Source organism: Gymnogyps californianus, unplaced genomic scaffold, assembly GCF_018139145.2.
Source record: "Gymnogyps californianus isolate 813 unplaced genomic scaffold, ASM1813914v2 HiC_scaffold_110, whole genome shotgun sequence".
NCBI lineage: Eukaryota > Metazoa > Chordata > Aves > Accipitriformes > Cathartidae > Gymnogyps > Gymnogyps californianus.
In genome coordinates, this window is record NW_026113991.1 from 145,245 (window position 1) to 164,422 (window position 19,178).

Genomic DNA, 19,178 nt, shown 5'->3' on the forward strand with positions numbered 1-19,178 from the left:
TTTAGTGGTTTAGGAGGTGGGAGGAACCTGGGGAATAAGTGTAGCAACCCACACACAAAACCACAGAGGAACTTTTGGCACTTATTCTAAAACCAGTCATGCAACTTGAAGATTGTTGCATTGTTGAGATTTTATTACATATAATGCTGTTACCTTCAAGGCTATTTAATTCCTAGACCCTAAGTGCAATAAGTAACAGAGACAAAAAAAGAAATTGTGGGTTGGAATGCAGAAAGGAGAAGCAGAATTCAATTTTTTTGTTTTTGTTCCTTAAAGCACAATTACCAAACTCTTACCTTTCTCCCCAAAGATACCCCTCCCCCGATCATAAGGGCATCATGCAAAGACAGCAACACATTTTTAGCCTGCATGATGCAAAACAAAATTTATAGTGAAAGAGGGGAACTTTTGTTTTGCATGTGTGTGTGTGTGTAGTTTTGGGGCTTTTTTTTTTTTCTTTAAGAGCAGTCCCTCTTGATTGAACAGCCCAGTTCTGTGCAAAGCCTTATCTGTTTATTTCTGCCTGTCTTTCTCTTCGGTTTAGCACATTCACCAACATGAGAAAAGGAGGTAAAGCAATAGAGGCTTTGACCTGCAGCTGTAACACAATACTTTTGCACAGCCCTGTTGACCCCCTGACATAAATTTTACACCGCAGCTGGCATTTACACACTTAACATTACCATATGTATAGCCTGCTCTGTGCTAATTATGCTAATCACCTGTCTAACCCTCTATTGCAAAAAATGGTTGTATTTAGCAGTCCACTGCCTACCAATACAGCTTACTGTGTGGCTGAAATGTACATTCAGATGGACCTGAATGGCAAGATTTTTCCACGCTGCTGGCTTCATTTAGACCACAGAAAAATTTATTCAAGTCAACTGGTTTCGGTCCTCAACAAAAAAGTTACGAGAAAAAAAGTGAGTGTGTTCCTGCCCTAACATTCTGAGTCTGCTTGCAAGCAAAATGATAAATCAATTGGTGTAGGAAACAAAAAGGGGGAAAGATTTATTTTGCCAGCCATGTGAAACTGTAGCTTATTAAAAAAAAAAAAAGGAATAAAAAAGGTCATCCTGTTTCCCCAAATCTCTAGAAAGAGCTAGTTAGCTAGATGTTTAGGCCTGATCACAATTCTCTCTAGTTGCTAGCTTTTATCTACAGTTGAAAGTCATAATAAACACATTTTAGTTTTGTTTCATGATCTTAACTTGCACTAGAGTATCATATTTTCTATTATTTACCACTTAAACAGTATCAGTTTCTAAACAGCAAGGGCTTCTTTTCTGAGTATGAGGAATAACTTCCCCTCAAGAAGTCAGTAGAATAAGACCAGTGTAAATGAAATCACAATCAGGCCCAAGTGGACAATCAAACAAGAGAAATGCACAAGAAACACCCTCCAGGAAAACTAGTACAGGAAAATATCTCTTTTAAATAACTGTACTCTTTCTGCCATTATAGAAAAGGTAACTTACAAAGAAAAATTTAAATTTGCAATGGGTGGGTTTTTTACATTATCATAGTGTCAGCAGGAAGGGAGAGGTTAAATGAGTTCCTAAAGCTTATTTTTCTTCTGGCTATCTCACTAAGGAGACTACACTCAGATCTGCATTGGGATTACATTCCTGTAGCTATTTAAATATAATTTATCACATACAAATAACTTCCTATAACCCCTTTCCCCTCTGCACACATTCAAGGAAGCTACAGCAACTCAGAGATTTATCCAATAATCCAAACGTAAATCTGATTATTGCATCACCCTTGGCAATTTCCCTTTCAGGTCAGATTTGCGGAATCTCCTTTCAACTAGTTTTTAAGTGTTATGAAATGACATGTTCATATACAAAATGGAAAAATGTGCAAATAAACCTCCTATATTCACTACTGAATCTGAAGAAGATAAGCACACTGGAAGGTAATTAATTGTTAATACACACCAAAGGATATTTAATTAAAAACAAGAACAGCTCTGCAATGTTTATATCCAGAAGGTGCAGTAACACCTCAGTCTTTCCATTACACAGCATGAGGTGAAGAAGAACCCTATGCCTCTGCCTTCCCTACTTTCCATCCTTTGTCCACTCTGCTTCCATGTGCATGAGTACATGGTGAAGGTCTTTACTTTTCTCTAATATTTTACATATTACATCCCTGTTTCACTAAATTAAGCAGACTCAGCCAAGCCATATCTTGATTTCTAGCATCTGTTTCAGTTATTATTATTTGCCAGTTCAAAGCACTAATTTATTTTCACTCTTTCAACTCCAAAATACTGGCTGTGCAGCCAAACACACAAATAACACTACAACTACTGTGCCTATTTCAGTGTGTGTGTATTTTCCCCCTTTCTTTTCTTTTTTTAAATAGATGGATGTCCTGGTTTCAGCTGGAATAAAGTTAATTTTCTTCCTAGTAGCTGGTACAGTGCTGTGTTTTGGATTTAGGATGACAATAATGTTGACAACACACTGATGTTTTAGTTGTTGCTAAGCAGTGTTTATACTCAGTCAAGGACTTTTCAGCTTCTCATACTGCCCTGCCAGCGGAGGCTGGGAGTGCACAAGAAGCTGGGAGGGGACACAGTCAGGACAGCTGACCCAAATGAGCCAAAGGGGTATTCCATACCATATGACATCATGCCCAGTATATAAACTGGGGAAGTTGGCCGGGGGACAGCACAGCTTGGGGATTGGCTGGGCACCGGTCAGCGGGTGGTGAGCAATTGTACTGTGCATCCCTTGTTTTGTATATTCTATTATTATTATTTTCCCTTCCTTTTCTGTCCTATTAAACTGTCTTTATCTCAACCCACGAGTTTTACTTTTTTTTCGATTCTCTCTCCCATCCCACTGGTGGTGGGGGGAGTGAGCGAGTGGCTGTGTGGTGCTTAGTTGCTGGCTGGGGATAAACCACGACAATGGACCACCTTGATCTCGTGGCACAGAACACTACATTGCAATACTTGACTTTGTAATACATCTGGCATTTTTGGGCAGGATTCCTGAGCTAGAGGCCAGAAGCCCTTAAGCAATGATTCTGGGGGGTGAGGGGAATCATACAAGTTGACTTAACAGTGCTCATTTCTACTTTGTTGCACTTAGCTTTTGGTTACTGACTGAAAAGTAGAAATGCATTGGACTAGTAAACAAAAGAAGGCTGTTTCTTTTAATCTATCTTATTTTTAATAAATGAAGACCACATTATAGTTCAAGGGCTCAGTTCCAGCTTCAGGTATATGGGTGCACAAATATGCACATGCGCCTTAAAATATCAGCTTTTTCTTGCACATGAGCAATATACAGATGTTTCAAATATACAACAAAGACTTGTATATTTGAAGCTGGAATGAAGTTCTGTACGATTCTCTAAAGGAACAGCATCTTTGTAGGAGTCAGGTTATGTTTTTCCTCATTCTCTTACCTCATATTTTGCTCAAGGACTGAAACAACTAAGTTTTCAAAAAAACAAGCAGAAGTTAAAGCCAAGACATTCATTCTAAACAACAAAATTAAAATCTTCCCATACATGAAAATATATATATGGTCAGCAGTTTCTATAAAGGGCTTTTTACCTCAGAAAACTGCTATTTCTGCCAAATTCAGGATGTTTACAGCAACTGAGGTGATGCTGAATAAAAATAACAGAAAAAAAAGGCAAGTAAATTGTATTTATGGTTATTAAATCTTCCTGTTAAAGAAAAAAGATAAGTTTATACAGCTAAGAAGAATAAGAATTTTTTTTTTTTTGAAATTCTGAATTCAAAGTTATTCCTTGTAATTCCATTCCACCTACTCCTAGTAAGACCCTGCAATACACAATGTGTCAAAATTATTACAAGTCTACATCACTGGATGAACAACAAGGATGAACATCTGGCATTCATTGTTCATATTTAGCGTACTGTAAATAGAAAAATAAATAGCATAGATCATGCAAAACAGGAGCCAAACATTTTCCTGTTCTCCCTCTTGATTCATGGGCAGAGAAATAAAGCAGCTATTATAAGATACTATGCATTTTCAGTACACAGAAATCACAGAATCGTTTAAGTTGGAAGGGACCTCGTGAGATCATCTAGTCCAACCCCCCTGCTCAAGCAGGGTCAGCTAGAGCGGGTTGTCCAGGACTGTGTCTAGTCAGGTTTTTAATATCTCCAAGGATGGAGACTCCAAATCATACTCCATAGCACTGAGTTTTCTCTTGTGAGGCACCATCTCAGAAATCTGCTCCCTCAGTAAAGCATCAACAGTAGAAACTCATAGTTTCTACCAGTAATAGCAGAAGTTGTGTATCTATATCTTTCTAAACTCTGACAGGAGACTACACTCCTTACTGTAGAACTGTCACTTAGCCATTAAGGAGTTTTACTGGCTTCTTCAGGTTTTCCCAGCTAGAGTTACTAACAATCACAAATAGGGAAAGACTTCCTACATAGTACAAAACTGGAGTGATTAGAGAAGTGAAGCAAAGGCATATTGAAGATAAATAAGGAAGATTAAGAAAATATATACAACTGTAGGGTAGACAAAGAATAATGAACTGCTCAGTAAAATTCTGCGCTTGAGCTCCTACTGAACTCCAAAAAGAGCAGCTAGGACCATGTATAGCCACATCATCATCTTTGGAGAGAAAAAACACTGTGCAAAGGCTGGAAGACTGAACTTAATTCTATACACAGGAGAAAAAGCCTGACAAGGAACAGTACTGCAAGGTCTATAACCAAAACAGTATTTTAACCAATCAGAATATTCTTAAATAGCTAGCTGTGGGGCAGAAAACTTTGCAAGCACAGTTTTACCTGACTGCTAATAGGTTGAAGTGCATAATTCACTGTTATGTTAACAAGAGTCATGCATAAAAATCCATGAGTATCAAGATGAGAACATATTCCATTAGACACCAAAAGGAAAGCAGTTGCAGACATGGTAAAATTAGCATCCCAGTGGACACAACTCCAACAAGTCGTAGGGAGGACAGCTTTGAAGGAGAAATCTAAATGAAATATAAACATGGCATTGTGGAAACCAGACAAATCTCCCATAGCTTTGTCCAGCCAGCACTAATCTAGGCATCTGCTGTGGAGCATAATCTAAACAAAGGAATCAGTCAGTTCATACACCTGGAAGCTGTCATATTTTGGAGCCTCCTAACAGTTATGCATAACTGAAACATTCACTTGCATATAATATCCTTTAAATTTGTTGAGCGGTCAAGAACTGTTACATGCATACACTGTGCGTATTACTACCTTTCTGAGGAGTCACCACAAATACTATTTAGGAACAGTTGTTGGACCATCTCTTCCCACAGAAAAAATAAATTATGAAAAAAGATGGAGTCAGGATGAGTTTTCCTTAATGCATTCTCTGTTGAAAGTAAGTTTGAGTGTCCATGGCTTTTAGAGTTCACTCTTGTCTGAACCCAGCATCTGCTGAGGAATAACGAGAAAGGAAGGCCCATTCTCTACAAAAGAGTCCACTTAACAATAGGAACTAGCAGACCTCAAACCACTCATCAACACCTCCACATGGCACCACAACTCCAGCAGCAGTCTGCCCTACTGCTGAGCCAGCCCTACTGCTTACCTACATTCCCTCTGTTCCTGCTCAACAGCAGTGGCATAGGGAACAAGAAAGTAATGTGGCTTTCAACTGTTCTATTTCACTCCTGGATTTATGCACCAAAATCTCCAAGCTCTCTGGTACTACAAAAATGCCCATCTCAACCTGTTCATAACCAGCAAAATCCCCAGGGTGCAGGAACTCCCTCAAAGCTCAGGAGAGAGGAAGAAAGGAATGGTGCAACCAAGGCAGTGCCCTGTCTAAGCGTACATGTCCCAACAAAAAAGGAAACAGACCTTTCCAAACAAGGATTTATAGTGCACATTCTGGCACAGACATTAGCTACAGCATGATAAGTTTGGAAATAATAATGAAGATTAATTTTCTGCAGCCTCAAGTAAATTAAACTCCTCTGAAGTTTCAAAGGCAAAAGGAACCGTGTTCTTACAACTTAGGGGCGGTGCCAGTTCTACAGAACAAGATCCTCCTCTTGCCCTTCCCGTAACAGGTAGAGTGGGGGCACTTGTCATGTATTAATCTGGTACAGTTTTGTACAAATGCTGGGTGTCGTGGTTTAACCCCAGTCAGCAACTCAGCACCACGCAGCCGTTTCCCCCTCCCAGTGGGGTGGGAAGGAGGAAAGCAAAGGAAAAAAAAAAGTAAAACTCGTGGGTTGAGATAAGAACAGTTTAATAACTAAAGTAAAATATAATACTAACAATAGTAATAATGAAATATAATAATAATAGTAATGAAAAGGAATATAACAAAAACAGGAAGGGGGGAGGAAAGGAAAAAACCAGTGATGCACAATGCAATTGCTCACCACCCGCTGACCGATGCCCAGTTAGTTCCCGAGCCACGATCCGCGTCTCCCGGCCAACTCCCCCCTGTTTATATACTGGGCATGACATTCCATGGTATGGAATACCCCTTTGGCTAGTTCAGGTCAGCTGCCCCAGCTATGCTCCCTCCCAGCTTCTTGCACACCTGCTTGCTGGCAGAGCATGGGAAACTGAAAAGTCCTTGGCTTAAGATAAGCCCTACTTAGCAACAACTCAAACATCAGAGTGTTATCAACATCATTCTCACACTAAATCCAAAACATAGCACTGTACCAGCTACTAAAAAGAAAGTTAACTCCATCCCAGCTGAAACCAGGACAATATCCACCCCTTATTCTATACCATTTACATCATGCCCAGATCCCACACTTTCTGATACATCTCCAATTAATCACCATCACCTTGCCTGTCTTTTAATATATACACACAGATATCATCCCCGCGGTCTATGGGCCATCTCTATCAAATGTCTGTTGAGTTCATTCAGTCCATGACTTTGGGCTCCATCTGTCGTAACAGTCTGTCTGGGCAGGAGGGATGGTGCAAAGTCCGCTCAGTCGGCAGAGGAGGATTGGGCTTTGGTGTGATGTGGCAGGCAGGTGACATTGGGCGCAGCAGGAGGATGGTGTGTGGTGTCGGATTGTTGCATGCTGCAGTCAGTCCTGGTTCCATCACTACTGCACTTCCCTCAGTTTTGTCAAAGTTCATTCTTCATTAATCTAAGTAATTCTTACTGTAATACCATTGATATAGCATATAACAATTATAATAATGATGATATACAATGGCAGGATTATATAGCAATCAATAGCATACATTTTAATCTATTGGCTGTTCTCACCTAAAATCAAATCCCCTTGAGGCACACATCGGACTTCCCCATCCTTCCGCATCACCCACCAAGTGCACCCAGGCCCTTGAGCAAAAGCATTCCCACGAATGGGTTTGCCTTTGCCTGAGGCAGGAGTAACCCAAACTGTTTTTCCCTAGCATATTTTTTATGTGCACTACAGGAACTTTATCCCCTTCTACAGTACGTAAAAGTTCTGATTGGGCAGGGCCAGCTCGATGGACAGATCCTCTAGTGTTGACTAACCAGGTGGCCTTTGCTAGATGTGTATCCCAATGTTTGAAAGTCCCACCACCCATTGCTCTCAATGTAGTCTTTAACAATCCATTGTATCGCTCGATTTTTCCAGATGCTGGTGCATGACAGGGGATGTGATACACCCACTCAATGCCATGCTCTTTGGCTCAGGTGTCTATGAGATTGTTCTGGAAATGAGTCCCATTGTCTGACTCCATTCTTTCTGGGGTACCGTGTCGCCATAAGATTTGCTTCTCAAGGCCCAGGATAGTGTTCCGGGCGGTGGCATGGGGCACGGGATATGTTTCCAGCCATCCGGTGGTTGCTTCCACCATTGTAAGCACATGGCGCTTGCCTTGGCGGGTTTGTGGGAGTGTGATATAGTCAATCTGCCAGGCCTCCCCATATTTGTATTTCAGCCATCGTCCTCCATACCAAAGAGGCTTTAACTGCTTGGCTTGCTTAATTGCAGCGCATGTTTCACATTCATGGATGACCTGTGCGATAGTGTCCATGGTCAGGTCCACCCCTCGATCGCAAGCCCATCTATATGTTGCATCTCTTCCTTGATGACCTGAGGTGTCATGGGCCCACCGAGCCATGAATAATTCACCTTTATGCTGCCAGTCCACATCCACCTGAGCTACTTCAATCCTAGCAGCCTTGTCTACCTGATGGTTGTTTTGATGTTCTTCAGTGGCCTGACTCTTGGGTACGTGGGCATCTACATGACGTACTTTCACAACCAGATTCTCTAGCCGGGCAGCAATATCTTGCCACAATGCGGCAGCCCAGATGGGTTTACCTCTGCGTTGCCAGTTACTCCGCTTCCATTGCTGCACCCACCCCCACAGAGCATTTGCCACCATCCATGAGTCAGTACAGAGATAAAGTATTGGCCATTTTTCTCGTTCAGCAATGTCTAAAGCCAGCTGGATGGCTTTCACCTCTGCAAACTCGATTCACCTTCTCCTTCTGCAGTTTCTGCAACTTGTCATATAGGACTCCATACAGCAGCCTTCCACCTCTGATGCTTTCCTACAATGCGACAGGACCCATCAGTGAACAGGGCATATTGCCTCTCATTTTCTGGCAGTTTATTATACAGTGGGGCCTCTTCAGCACGCGTTACCTCCTCCTCTGGCGATATTCCAAAATCTTTGCCTTCTGGCCAGTCTGTGATCACTTCCAGAATTCCTGGGCGACTGGGATTTCCTATTCGACTTCGTTGTGTGATCAGTGCAACCCACTTACTCCATGTAGCATCAGTTGCATGATGTGTAGAAGGGACCTTCCCTTTGAACATCCAGCCCAGCACCGGCAGTCAGGGTGCTAATAGGAGCTGTGTTTCAGTACCAACCACTTCTGAAGCAGCTCAGACTCCTTCATATGCTGCTAATATCTCCTTTTCAGGTGGAGTATAGCGGGCCTCAGATCCTCGATATCCCCGACTCCAAAACCCTAGAGGTCGACCTCGGGTCTCCCCGGGTGCTTTCTGCCAGAGACTCCAGGTAGGGCCACCCTCCCCAGCTGCGGTGTACAGCACATTTTGAACATCTGGTCCTGCCCGGACTGGCCCAAGGGCTACTGCATGAACTATCTCCTGTTTAATCTGTTCAAAGGCTTGTTGTTGCTCAGGGCCCCATTTAAAATCGTTCCTCTTCCGGGTCACTTGATAGAGAGGGCTTACAATCAGACTATAATTTGGAATATGCATTCTCCAAAAACCTACAACACCTAAGAAAGCTTGCGTTTCCTGTTTACTAGTTGGTGGAGACATAGCTGCTATTTTGTTGATCACAACCATTGGGATGTGACGACGTCCATCTTGCCATTTTATTCCTAAAGACTGAATCTCCTGTGCAGGTCCCTTCACCTTACTCTGTTTTATGGCAAAACCGGCTTTCAGAAGGATTTGGATTATTTTCTCCCCTTTCTCAAAAACTTCTTCTGCTGTGTTGCCCCATACGATGATGTCATCAATGTACTGCAGGTGTTCTGGAGCTCCACCTTTTTCTAGTGCAGTCTGGATTAGTCCATGGCAAATGGTGGGGCTGTGTTTCCACCCCTGGGGCAGTCGATTCCAGGTGTACTGGACGCCCCTCCAAGTGAAAGCAAACTGTGGCTGACACTCTGCTGCCAAAGGGATTGAGAAAAACACATTAGCGATATCAGTTGTGGCATACCACTTGGCTGCTTTTGACTCCAGTTCATATTGAAGTTCTAGCATGTCTGGCACAGCAGCACTCAGCAGTGGTGTGACTTCATTCAGGCCACGATAGTCTACTGTTAGTCTCCATTCTCCATTAGACTTTTGCACTGGCCAAATGGGGCTGTTAAAGGGTGAGCGAGTCCTGCTGATCACTCCTTGGCTTTCCAGTCGACGAATCAGCTTATGGATGGGAATCAGGGAGTCTCGGTTGGTGCGATATTGCCACCGGTGCACCCTTGTGGTAGCGATCGGCACCTGTTGTTCTTCGACCCTCAGCAACCCCACAACCGAAGGGTCCTCAGAGAGACCGGGCAAGGTGGACAACTGTTCAATTCCCTCTGTCTCCAAGGCAGCTATACCAAAAGCCCACCGGTACCCCTTTGGGTCCTTGAAATACCCTCTCCTGAGATAATCTATGCCAAGAATGCATAGAGCCTCTGGGCCAGTCACAATGGGGTGTTTTTGCCACTCATTCCCAGTTAGGCTTATTTCAGCCTCCAATACAGTTAGCTGTTGGGATCCCCCTGTCACCCCAGAAATACAAATGGGTTCTGCCCCTTTATAGCTTGATGGCATTAGGGTACACTGTGCACCGGTGTCCACTAGAGCCTTATACTCCTGTGGATCTGATGAGCCAGGCCATCGAATCCACACAGTCCAGTAAACCCGGTTGTCCCTCTCCTCCACCTGGCTGGAGGCAGGGCCCCTCTAGTCCTGGTCATAGGATTCTCCACTCACTTGTTGCAAAAATGGATTAGAATTCCTTCTCATAGGATCAGGAGTAAGATCAGCCCTTCCACTCTGTCGGCCACACCGCTCGCAGTGCTCACTGGAGGCTGAAGCAACCATTTTCCTGGAAGAACCCTCATTTGTGATTGTTTTTCCTTGCAATTCATGTACCTGTGCATCTAGGACCGAGGTAGGTTTTCCATCCCACTTCCTCATGTCCTCTCCGTGGTCAAGCAGGTAAAACCACAGGGTACCCCATGGCATATACCTTCTCTCTCCTCTCTCTTGCCCAGAAGAATACCTTCTCCTAATAGCTGAGGTATTGGTCCGTACAGGTGGGCAGCCAGACTTATCCTAAAATCGCTGGAACTCTCAGGACCATTTCTCGGCTAGTATGTCTGGCAGTTTCTCCACAGCCACGATGAGGGAGGAAGTGAGACTTTCTTCGTATTGCCAAAGTCGGCGAGCCAATTCATCTACTGTTGGTCCCTCCTCGTCTTTCCAGTCCATTACTGCTAATGCATTGGCATATGATGATGGTGCGCTTCGTACAAACTTCCGCCACATGGGTCGTGCACATTGGACTTCATCTGGATCTGTGGGTAACCGCCCATTGTCTGGGTCATAATAAACCATCTCCCGCACGGCTAATTCCCTCAGGTACTGGATACCTCTCTCCATGGTGGTCCACTTGCCTGGGTGACATACAACATCTTCCTTGAAGGGGTACCTTGCCCTCACGCCCGATAGAAGTCACCTCCAGAGGCTGAGGGCTTGTGTCTTTTTTCCAATCGCCTTGTCAATGCCCCCTTCCCTAGAAAGGGATCCCAATTGCTTGGCTTCCTTACCCTCTAATTCCAAGCTACTTGCCCCATTATCCCAGCATCGGAGCAGCCAGGTGATAATGTGTTCGCTTGGATGATGGCTGAAGTCTTTTTGCATATCTCGCAGCTCCCTCGGGGATAGGGATCGGGTGATTATCTCCGGTTCTGCCTCTTCCTCCTGTTCTCGTGATGACCCTGCTTCACCTTCATCCTTCGCTAAGCGAACTGATTTTTTTTTTATATTTCCTCTTCTGTATAGGGGCAATTGATATTGGCACCGGTTGATCCTCTAGTTCAGCTGCATCATCCATCGCCAAGGTTTGAGTTGCCACAGTGCTTGTCATAGGGATTAGAGTAGCCGCAGTGCTTGTCATAGGGATTAGAGTAGCCGCAGTGCCTGTCGCTGGGGTTTGAGTAGCCGCAGTGCCTGTCGCTGGGGTTTGAGTAGCCGCAGTGCCTGTCGCTGGGGTTTGAGTAGCCGCAGTGCCTGTCGCTGGGGTTTGAGTAGCCGCAGTGCCTGTCGCTGGGTTTGAGTAGCCGCAGTGCCTGTCGCTGGGGTTTGAGTAGCCGCAGTGCCTGTCGCTGGGGTTTGAGTAGCCGCAGTGCCTGTCGCTGGGGTTTGAGTAGCCGCAGTGCCTGTCGCTGGGGTTTGAGTAGCCGCAGTCGTGGGAGCTGATCTCTGGGTGGTATTTTTTAAATAGTTGTTTAACCCTAGGCAAGATCTGAATCACATTCAGGAACAGGCTGATTCCTAGCAATAGGACCATGCTGAGTTCAACATCCCAAGGATATTCAAAATTTACAAACTCCTTCAATGCTATTGCAATTAACCTGGCAGAGAAAGGGAAGATGGGGGAAGATGTCTCCCCAGTAGGTTGGCTCCCCGAGGAGAAAAGGTAGAAAGTGCAGTTATTAATATTCTCTAGGAGATAGCACCCGAAGTACATAGATCTCTCCTCCATAGATTGGTTCCCAGAGGAGAAAAGGTAAAAGGTACAATTATTAATAGTCTCCCATAGGCAGCTCCCAAAGTACAGAGGTGACAACAATGCCGAGTACAAACACCCGATTAGTTTCACGGCCTGCACTTCTATCATATCATAAACCAGTGTTACAAAGTACAACAACAACAACATGATAACTCTAGCCTGGTTCCCACAGATGATAAACAGCACAACAGGGAGCATATACTGCAAGTAGGACATTACATAACGCAACTTCAAGAACCACAACACCAACTTTGAGAGCAAACAAACCCACATTGTAACCAGTAACTATCAAACCATTACAATGAATACTTATAACAAGTTTGTTTTAACACACTCTGATCAGATCCATCGTTATCTCAACCCTTCGTGCCCCACGTTGGGCGCCAAAAAGGCTGTCGTGGTTTAACCCCAGTCAGCAACTCAGCACCACGCAGCCGTTTCCCCCTCCCCCTCCCAGTGGGGTGAGGAGGAGGAAAGCAAAGGGAAAAAAAAGTAAAACTCGTGGGTTGAGATAAGAACAGTTTAATAACTAAAGTAAAATATAATACTAACAATAGTAATAATGAAATATAATAATGATAGTAATGAAAAGGAATATAACAAAAAAAGGAAGGGGGGGGGGAGGAAAAAACCAGTGATGCACAATGCAATTGCTCACCACCCGCTGACCGATGCCCAGTTAGTTCCCGAGCCACGATCCGTGCCTCCCGGCCAACTCCCCCCTGTTTATATACTGGGCATGATGTTCCATGGTATGGAATACCCCTTTGGCTAGTTCAGGTCAGCTGCCCCGGCTATGCTCCCTCCCAGCTTCTTGCACACCTGCTTGCTGGCAGAGCATGGGAAACTGAAAAGTCCTTGGCTTAAGATAAGCCCTACTTAGCAACAACTAAAACCTCAGAGTGTTATCAACATCATTCTCACACTAAATCCAAAACACAGCACTGTACCAGCTACTAAAAAGAAAGTTAACTCCGTCCCAGCCGAAACCAGGACACTGGGTGAAGGCCTGGCTACACTAAAGTAATTCCAAGTTCTGCCACTGCTTTCAATGAGTTCAGGTTTCACCCTTTACCTTCTCAGTGACCGAAGAATAGTCGCACTATTCTAGACTAAACTAGATTTTCACAGAGTTGAAACTCTTAAAGATGAAAGAGGAATTTTAAATACTTAAGTTATTCTTTTGATGCATGAGCTTTTCAGCAATGAGCATCAACCCTGAGCAGTGACATGGATACCTGTCAAGATGAAACTTGACAGAGACCTATCAGTGATTTAGAATGTAATAGCTGCATTGAAATAATTGGCAGGGGTTTGGTGAGGGGGGTGGTGGGGTGTGCTGCAGGGGTGACCTCTGTAGGAGATCATGGACTGCCCTGTGTTGTACACAGCAGGTTCCAACTGCAGGTCAATGGAGGTAACCCTTCCCCTTTATTCAACACTGGTGAGGCCACACCTGGAGTACTGTGTCCAGTTCTGGGCTCCCCAGTACAAGAGACATGGACATACTGGAGAGGGTTCAGTAAAGGGCCATGAAGATGATTAAGGGACTGACTGGATCATCTCACATACAAGGAAAGACTGAGAGAGCTGGGACTATTCAGCCCAGAGAAGAGAAGGCTCAAGGGGGATCTCATCAATGTATATAAATACCTGAAGAGAGGGTGCAAAGACGACAGTCAGGCTCTTTTCAGTGGTGCCCAGTGACAGAACCAGAGGCAATGGGCACAAACTGAAGCACAGGAGGTTCCGTCTGAACATCAGGAAACACTTTTTCACTGTGAGGGTGACTGAGCACCAGAACAGGTTGCCCAGGGAGGTTGTGGAATCTCCCTTCTTGGAGATATTCAAAAGCTGTCTGGACATGGTCATGGGCAACTGGCTCTAGGTGGCCCTGCTTGAGCAGGGGGGGTTGGACCATATGACCTACAGAGATCCCTTCCAACCTCAACCATTCTGTGATTTCTCCTTGAGAATTGCATTTTTACTGCTGGGCCAGTCACACAGGTGTCATCAGCAAGCAGTTTCTTTTATTAAACTGTCAGGAGAAGCAGGTGGCATAAGATGGGACTACCCTTCCTAGTAAGTAAACCCCAGTAATATCAGGATAATAAACCTCAGGGATGAGTGCTAGGTGGGACCGCAATCAAACATTATTTACCAAACACTTATAAAAAGGCAGAGACAAAAAAGTAAGAGCAAAAATTGACAAAAGAAACTTTGCCACAACAATCTCACAAGGAATTAAGAAAAAAATGTTGAGGAGAAAAGAATGTTCACAACTGTTTGCATTAGTAATTAAGGTGCACAGCACCTAATGACCAGAACAGATTCTGAATGTACATCTCTGCCTATGGGTGGGATCCTGCAGTGTCTGCTCTATTTTTCTGGGCTGTGGGGGCTGATTTCATCGTATTTTGGGTTCCTCAACTGCATGTACCAAAAAAGTTCAATTAGTAGCACATTATTTTTCAAAATAGAAAGAACAATACTCACTAATTGATCCATGAACTTCATCCTGACACCAATATGGCTGTCATCTGCAAAGATAAAATCTGGTCCTATATGCTATAACTCATCCACAGGGCAAGACAGACCACCTTGATAATAGCTGGTAACTTTGTTTGCACTCAGCACTAAATTCTCAACACACACACACACAGAGGTATTTACTAATGATTACTTATGCAGTTTTCTGTATTAACTTTTATAAGCCAAATTCTGCTGCAAGCTACTTTGACATAAATCCAGAGTAACTACCACTGTCAACAAAGTCAGTCTGGTTTTACATCAACACAGCTAAAGAGGGAATCTGATGCTAAGTAAATAATATTTTCTCCTTGAAAAGAAAAAATTACAACCTGGAGTCATGCCTCTCAGACTAGAGCAACCCTGAGCAGGCCCGAGGGCAGTGATGCTGACTGCCTCCAGGCCCTCAAGGGAAGCAGCCGCTTCACATTCCCCCACCTGCATGCTGGGGTGGGGCTATTTCTAAAGGAAGCACACAAACCCCCAGCCTCCCAATACAATTTCTTCTCCTTTACCAAAGCAACCTTCCTACACTGGTGCTTACCAACACAAAGGCAACACGGGTGAGCCTTTTGGCTGGTTTTGGAAGACATCTTCCCCTCTGGCCTAGGGCAGTGCCCACGGCCACCCCACACCCGGCTGCCTGGCCACAGCCTCTGGGCAGGCCAGGCCGGGCCGGGCTTCACTTCAGCAGTCTTTTTTTTTTTTTTTTTTTTTTTTTTTAAACCTTGAGACAAATGTTTCTCCCCCACAGTTGAAAGCTGTCCAAAAAAACCAGGACCACACACAGGCACCCACCCCTCTAGGCCGTGCTCCTCATGGCCTACCACGTGCACATGCACTCCCAAAATGGCGAAGGGGGGGCCTCCTTGCAGCGCAGCCTCCCGTCTCTGGCAGCGGGGCCAGAAAGACACCGCTGCCAGCAGCCCTCCTGTCCGGAGAAAGGAGATGGAGGGTGGACAAGCGATACAACTGGGCACAAGGCCAGGCACTCACCCAGAGTGCACAGTCCACTGTCTTGCAGCCCTCCGTGGGTGGTGAAGTGGTATGTGCCGCCCGGAGCCACGTGCCCTGCTGCCCGCCCCTTCCCAACCTATACACTCTCTCGTGTTCACCAGCCTCACAGAGCCCTGCAAAACACCACAGCGCTGGGCACAGCCAACACTTTGTAGGCTTCCTCTGGCCACCAGCCCAGCCCCCAAACAGTCAGCAGGCCCTCCTCAGCATGAAAAAGGTCTATTATATACATATGTATACACACGCATGCATGCACACACTCTTAAAGTCTCAGACACTCAAGCTCTTTTTATCCAGCTCCTGAGGTGGAAGGGGCAACGTGGGGAGGGATGGCATCAGAAAAAAAGGGATCTCAAACTTACCTTCCACCCACAGCTCCTCCACGTTGGTTTCAAGATTTGCTGCCCTTAATCCTACAGCGAAAGCCCCAAATACGAGAAGGCCAACAACCAAAAACTTTCCACAGTTTTTTTGAATGTAACAGCCCAGTTTAAATAATAGTCTCTGAAACTTTGCTCTCAGCCACAGCGGTGCTTTTCTTCCAGTAGCTTTCCCCTACAAGGCAAGGAAAGGTTAGTAGTTAAGAGGCTGGGGCAGACACTGACACAGGCAAGGCACACTTATTCTAAGAGGGCATATGGGGAAAGCCCCTCTCCAAGCACTAACACAAGCAGAACAGTTATTTATACATAAATACTCATATCCTCACAGTGTCCCTTGGAGTAAGGACAGTAATGCTGTCCTTCGTGAAGGGCCTTCACCCCATGGCTCAGCTGAGCAGCTTGCAACCACCATTAAGTATTCCTGTAGGCCAAGATGTGTACCTGCTAGTAAACGTTCTATTGCAAAACCACCACACAGGTTTGGTATTCCATCACTGCTTGAAATCCGTATAAACAAGACAGTGTGCGTGTGCCTGCTCCCTGCCTAAGCTGCCCATCACTGTCTTGCACTCAAGTCACTGCTACCAGTTCAGGTTGCAACACACTCATTCATGCTGGCAAGATTCATGGCTCTAGGGGAGAAATAACCTATGTCAATGAATCTCAACAGGCATGTCAAGAAAAAAAAAAAAGTCCCCTTTCCTGTTCTCATTAGACCTCTAAAGGGCTGATGGCGGGGAGGGTGAGGTGGGGGGGAAGTCGATGGTGAAGAAAAACTACTTTGTAGGAATTTGTTGCCATTTCTCCCATTCCCAGCCCTTAGCACAACTTTGCAGTAAATGCATGATCCACGTGGTGAGCAGTGCTGTAAGATCATAAGAAATTAATTTCCATAGAGTTTGGAGACGCTGTGTGATCTGAATTAGGAAGCAGAGCAGCCATCTGTAAATTACGACAATATTTGTGAACAGAAGAGGGCAGCCACATGGATTATTTTGCCTTTTCCCCTTTTAACAAAGCCTAGAAATCTGCTCCATGAAATTAAATGCTCTTTGCAGAATGGCATTGTCTCTCGAGGTTGTTTATTTTGAACATTTTTTGGTTCGCAGACGTTAGCGGTTGGGACCATTCCCCTTCCCCTCCCCGAGTCGGGCTTCCAGCGCGCTCCTGCACCTCCGGCGTTTCCACGCTAACAATAAAGCCAGTGAGCCGAGAGGACTCAGTACGACCTGCACAGAAAATTTAAGGTAGTAATTTATTTACAACTTTCACTTTTCCTCTGAACACTGGGGTAAACGTTACAAACTTTCTCTGCTATGAGAACCCCTCTCTGAGGGTAGTTGCGTTTTCGGCACTCGGTGGAGAACTTCGCAAAAGCACAACTTTTTGCCAAGAAAGCAGCCGCTCATTTTCTCCCCTTTTCCGGTTAGAGACCGGTGTTAATGAAGTTGCAGAGTGCTACGAGGGAATAGAGAGAAGCAAAGGAAGCGGAGAGGGGAGAGGAAAAGCGAGAGCGGGCCACAAACTACCCGGGGGAGGCCGGGAGGGAGGTGAAACTGCCTCTGGGAAATTTAACTAGAGGAGCACTCCGCAGCACAAACACACACCAGGGAAAGCATATGCAAGAAGGAAGGGAAGGAGAGCACTCTCTCCCGCACTAGTCACAGACGTCCCTCTCTTTTTCCCCAGCATTTTATTGGTGGCTGTTTCATTTCCATCTCCTCCTTCCACCCCCCACGAGAAAACACCTTCCCCATAATAATAGTACTAGCATGTATCTATATCTCTGAAAAAAGTCTGAGAGATTGAATGCACCTTTGAGATCTGCTCCAAGGCGAAAGCCGCATCGCAGTAGCTTGGTCGCTGCAGATACTCCCGGTCGGGCGCCGCGGAGCACTGGTTCCCTCCGGTCCTTCGCCGCCTCCCGCTATCGCTCCTCGCCGCCCGGCCAGGGTGGCCGCCGCCCCCCGCACCGCTGCTCGTCTCCGGCTCCAACACGTTAACGACTGAGGCCATGTTGCCGCCGCTGCCGGCGGGGTGAGGGAGTTGCCTTTGGTGCTGCTGCTGCCGCCGCTGCGGCAGGGCCCGGAGCCTGGTAGTGGCCCGCGGAGTGCGGCGGGGCCCGCGGGGGGCTGGCGGCGCTGCAGACCGCGGGCTGCTGCTGCCGCCGCCGCCGCTGCGCGGCCACTTCACGCGGGGCGTTGGGCGGTGGCTGCCGCCGCGGCCGCTCCTGCCGAGTCGCACCCCGCGCCTCCCATTGCCACATCGCGTGCGGTCCCCGAGGTGCTGGCGGCTGCTCCCCGCACCCAGGGAGGGTGGGTGGGCAGACGCGACCCCCCGCCCCCCCCCCCGGTTGCCGCCGCGCTTTCCTCCGCTCCCGTTGAAAACGCTTCCTCCAGCTGCCGCTGCCTCCGGGAAGCCGCTGTCCGCGGCGGCGCGGCAGCAGCACGGCGGGCTGCGGCTAATGCTGCGCTGTCTCGCCGCGCTGCCTCAGCGCCGGGGTGCTACCCGCAAGCCGCAGGGCCGGCGAGGCTCCGCGCTCTGCCCCGCGGCGGCGGGCGGACGGCTGCCTGGCGCTATTTCCCGGCGTGTGTGCGGCAGGACCGAGCTGGAGCCCCTCGGCTCAAAAGATGAGGTGAAGAAGAAAAAAAGGACTCTCTCCATTTGGATAAAGAGGAGGAGGGGTGGAAGGGGGGGAGTGAGAGAGAGAGGGAGGGAAAAAAAGAGCTGAAAGCCCGCCCCTGGGGCTGTCAGATGGCTTGGGTTTCTACGAGGCGGATTGGCTCGAGGAGGGTAGAAATTACTCAGCAAACATGACTATTATTAGCTGCTTAGCAACAGCTCACCAAAGTAGAGACCACCCAGGCAGGCAACCCTTGTGTGTGCATCGCCAGCTTCAAGGGGAGCCTTAAAGAGATCCAGCCTTCTTTGCATGCAATACTTCCATTAAGGAATGCCTCCCCTCCTTTCTTCATTTTCTTTTCAAGAGTTTTTTT

At 46.2% G+C, this 19,178-nt stretch overlaps 1 protein-coding gene across 2 annotated transcripts in view; it reads right to left on the bottom strand.

Moving 5' to 3' along the window:
* The window catches only part of LOC127027961 (protein patched homolog 1-like), a 91,371-nt gene extending 73,173 nt beyond the window's left edge, over positions 1-18,198 (bottom strand). For both annotated transcript variants that reach the window (XM_050913805.1, XM_050913804.1), the window contains exons 1-2: positions 17,998-18,198; positions 16,162-16,354 (exon numbers count right to left, since the gene is read on the bottom strand). In XM_050913805.1, the coding sequence (XP_050769762.1) occupies positions 16,162-16,354; positions 17,998-18,198 (394 nt within the window). The remainder of the gene's footprint in view (positions 1-16,161; positions 16,355-17,997) is intronic.
* Between the last annotated feature and the right edge of the window lie 980 nt (positions 18,199-19,178).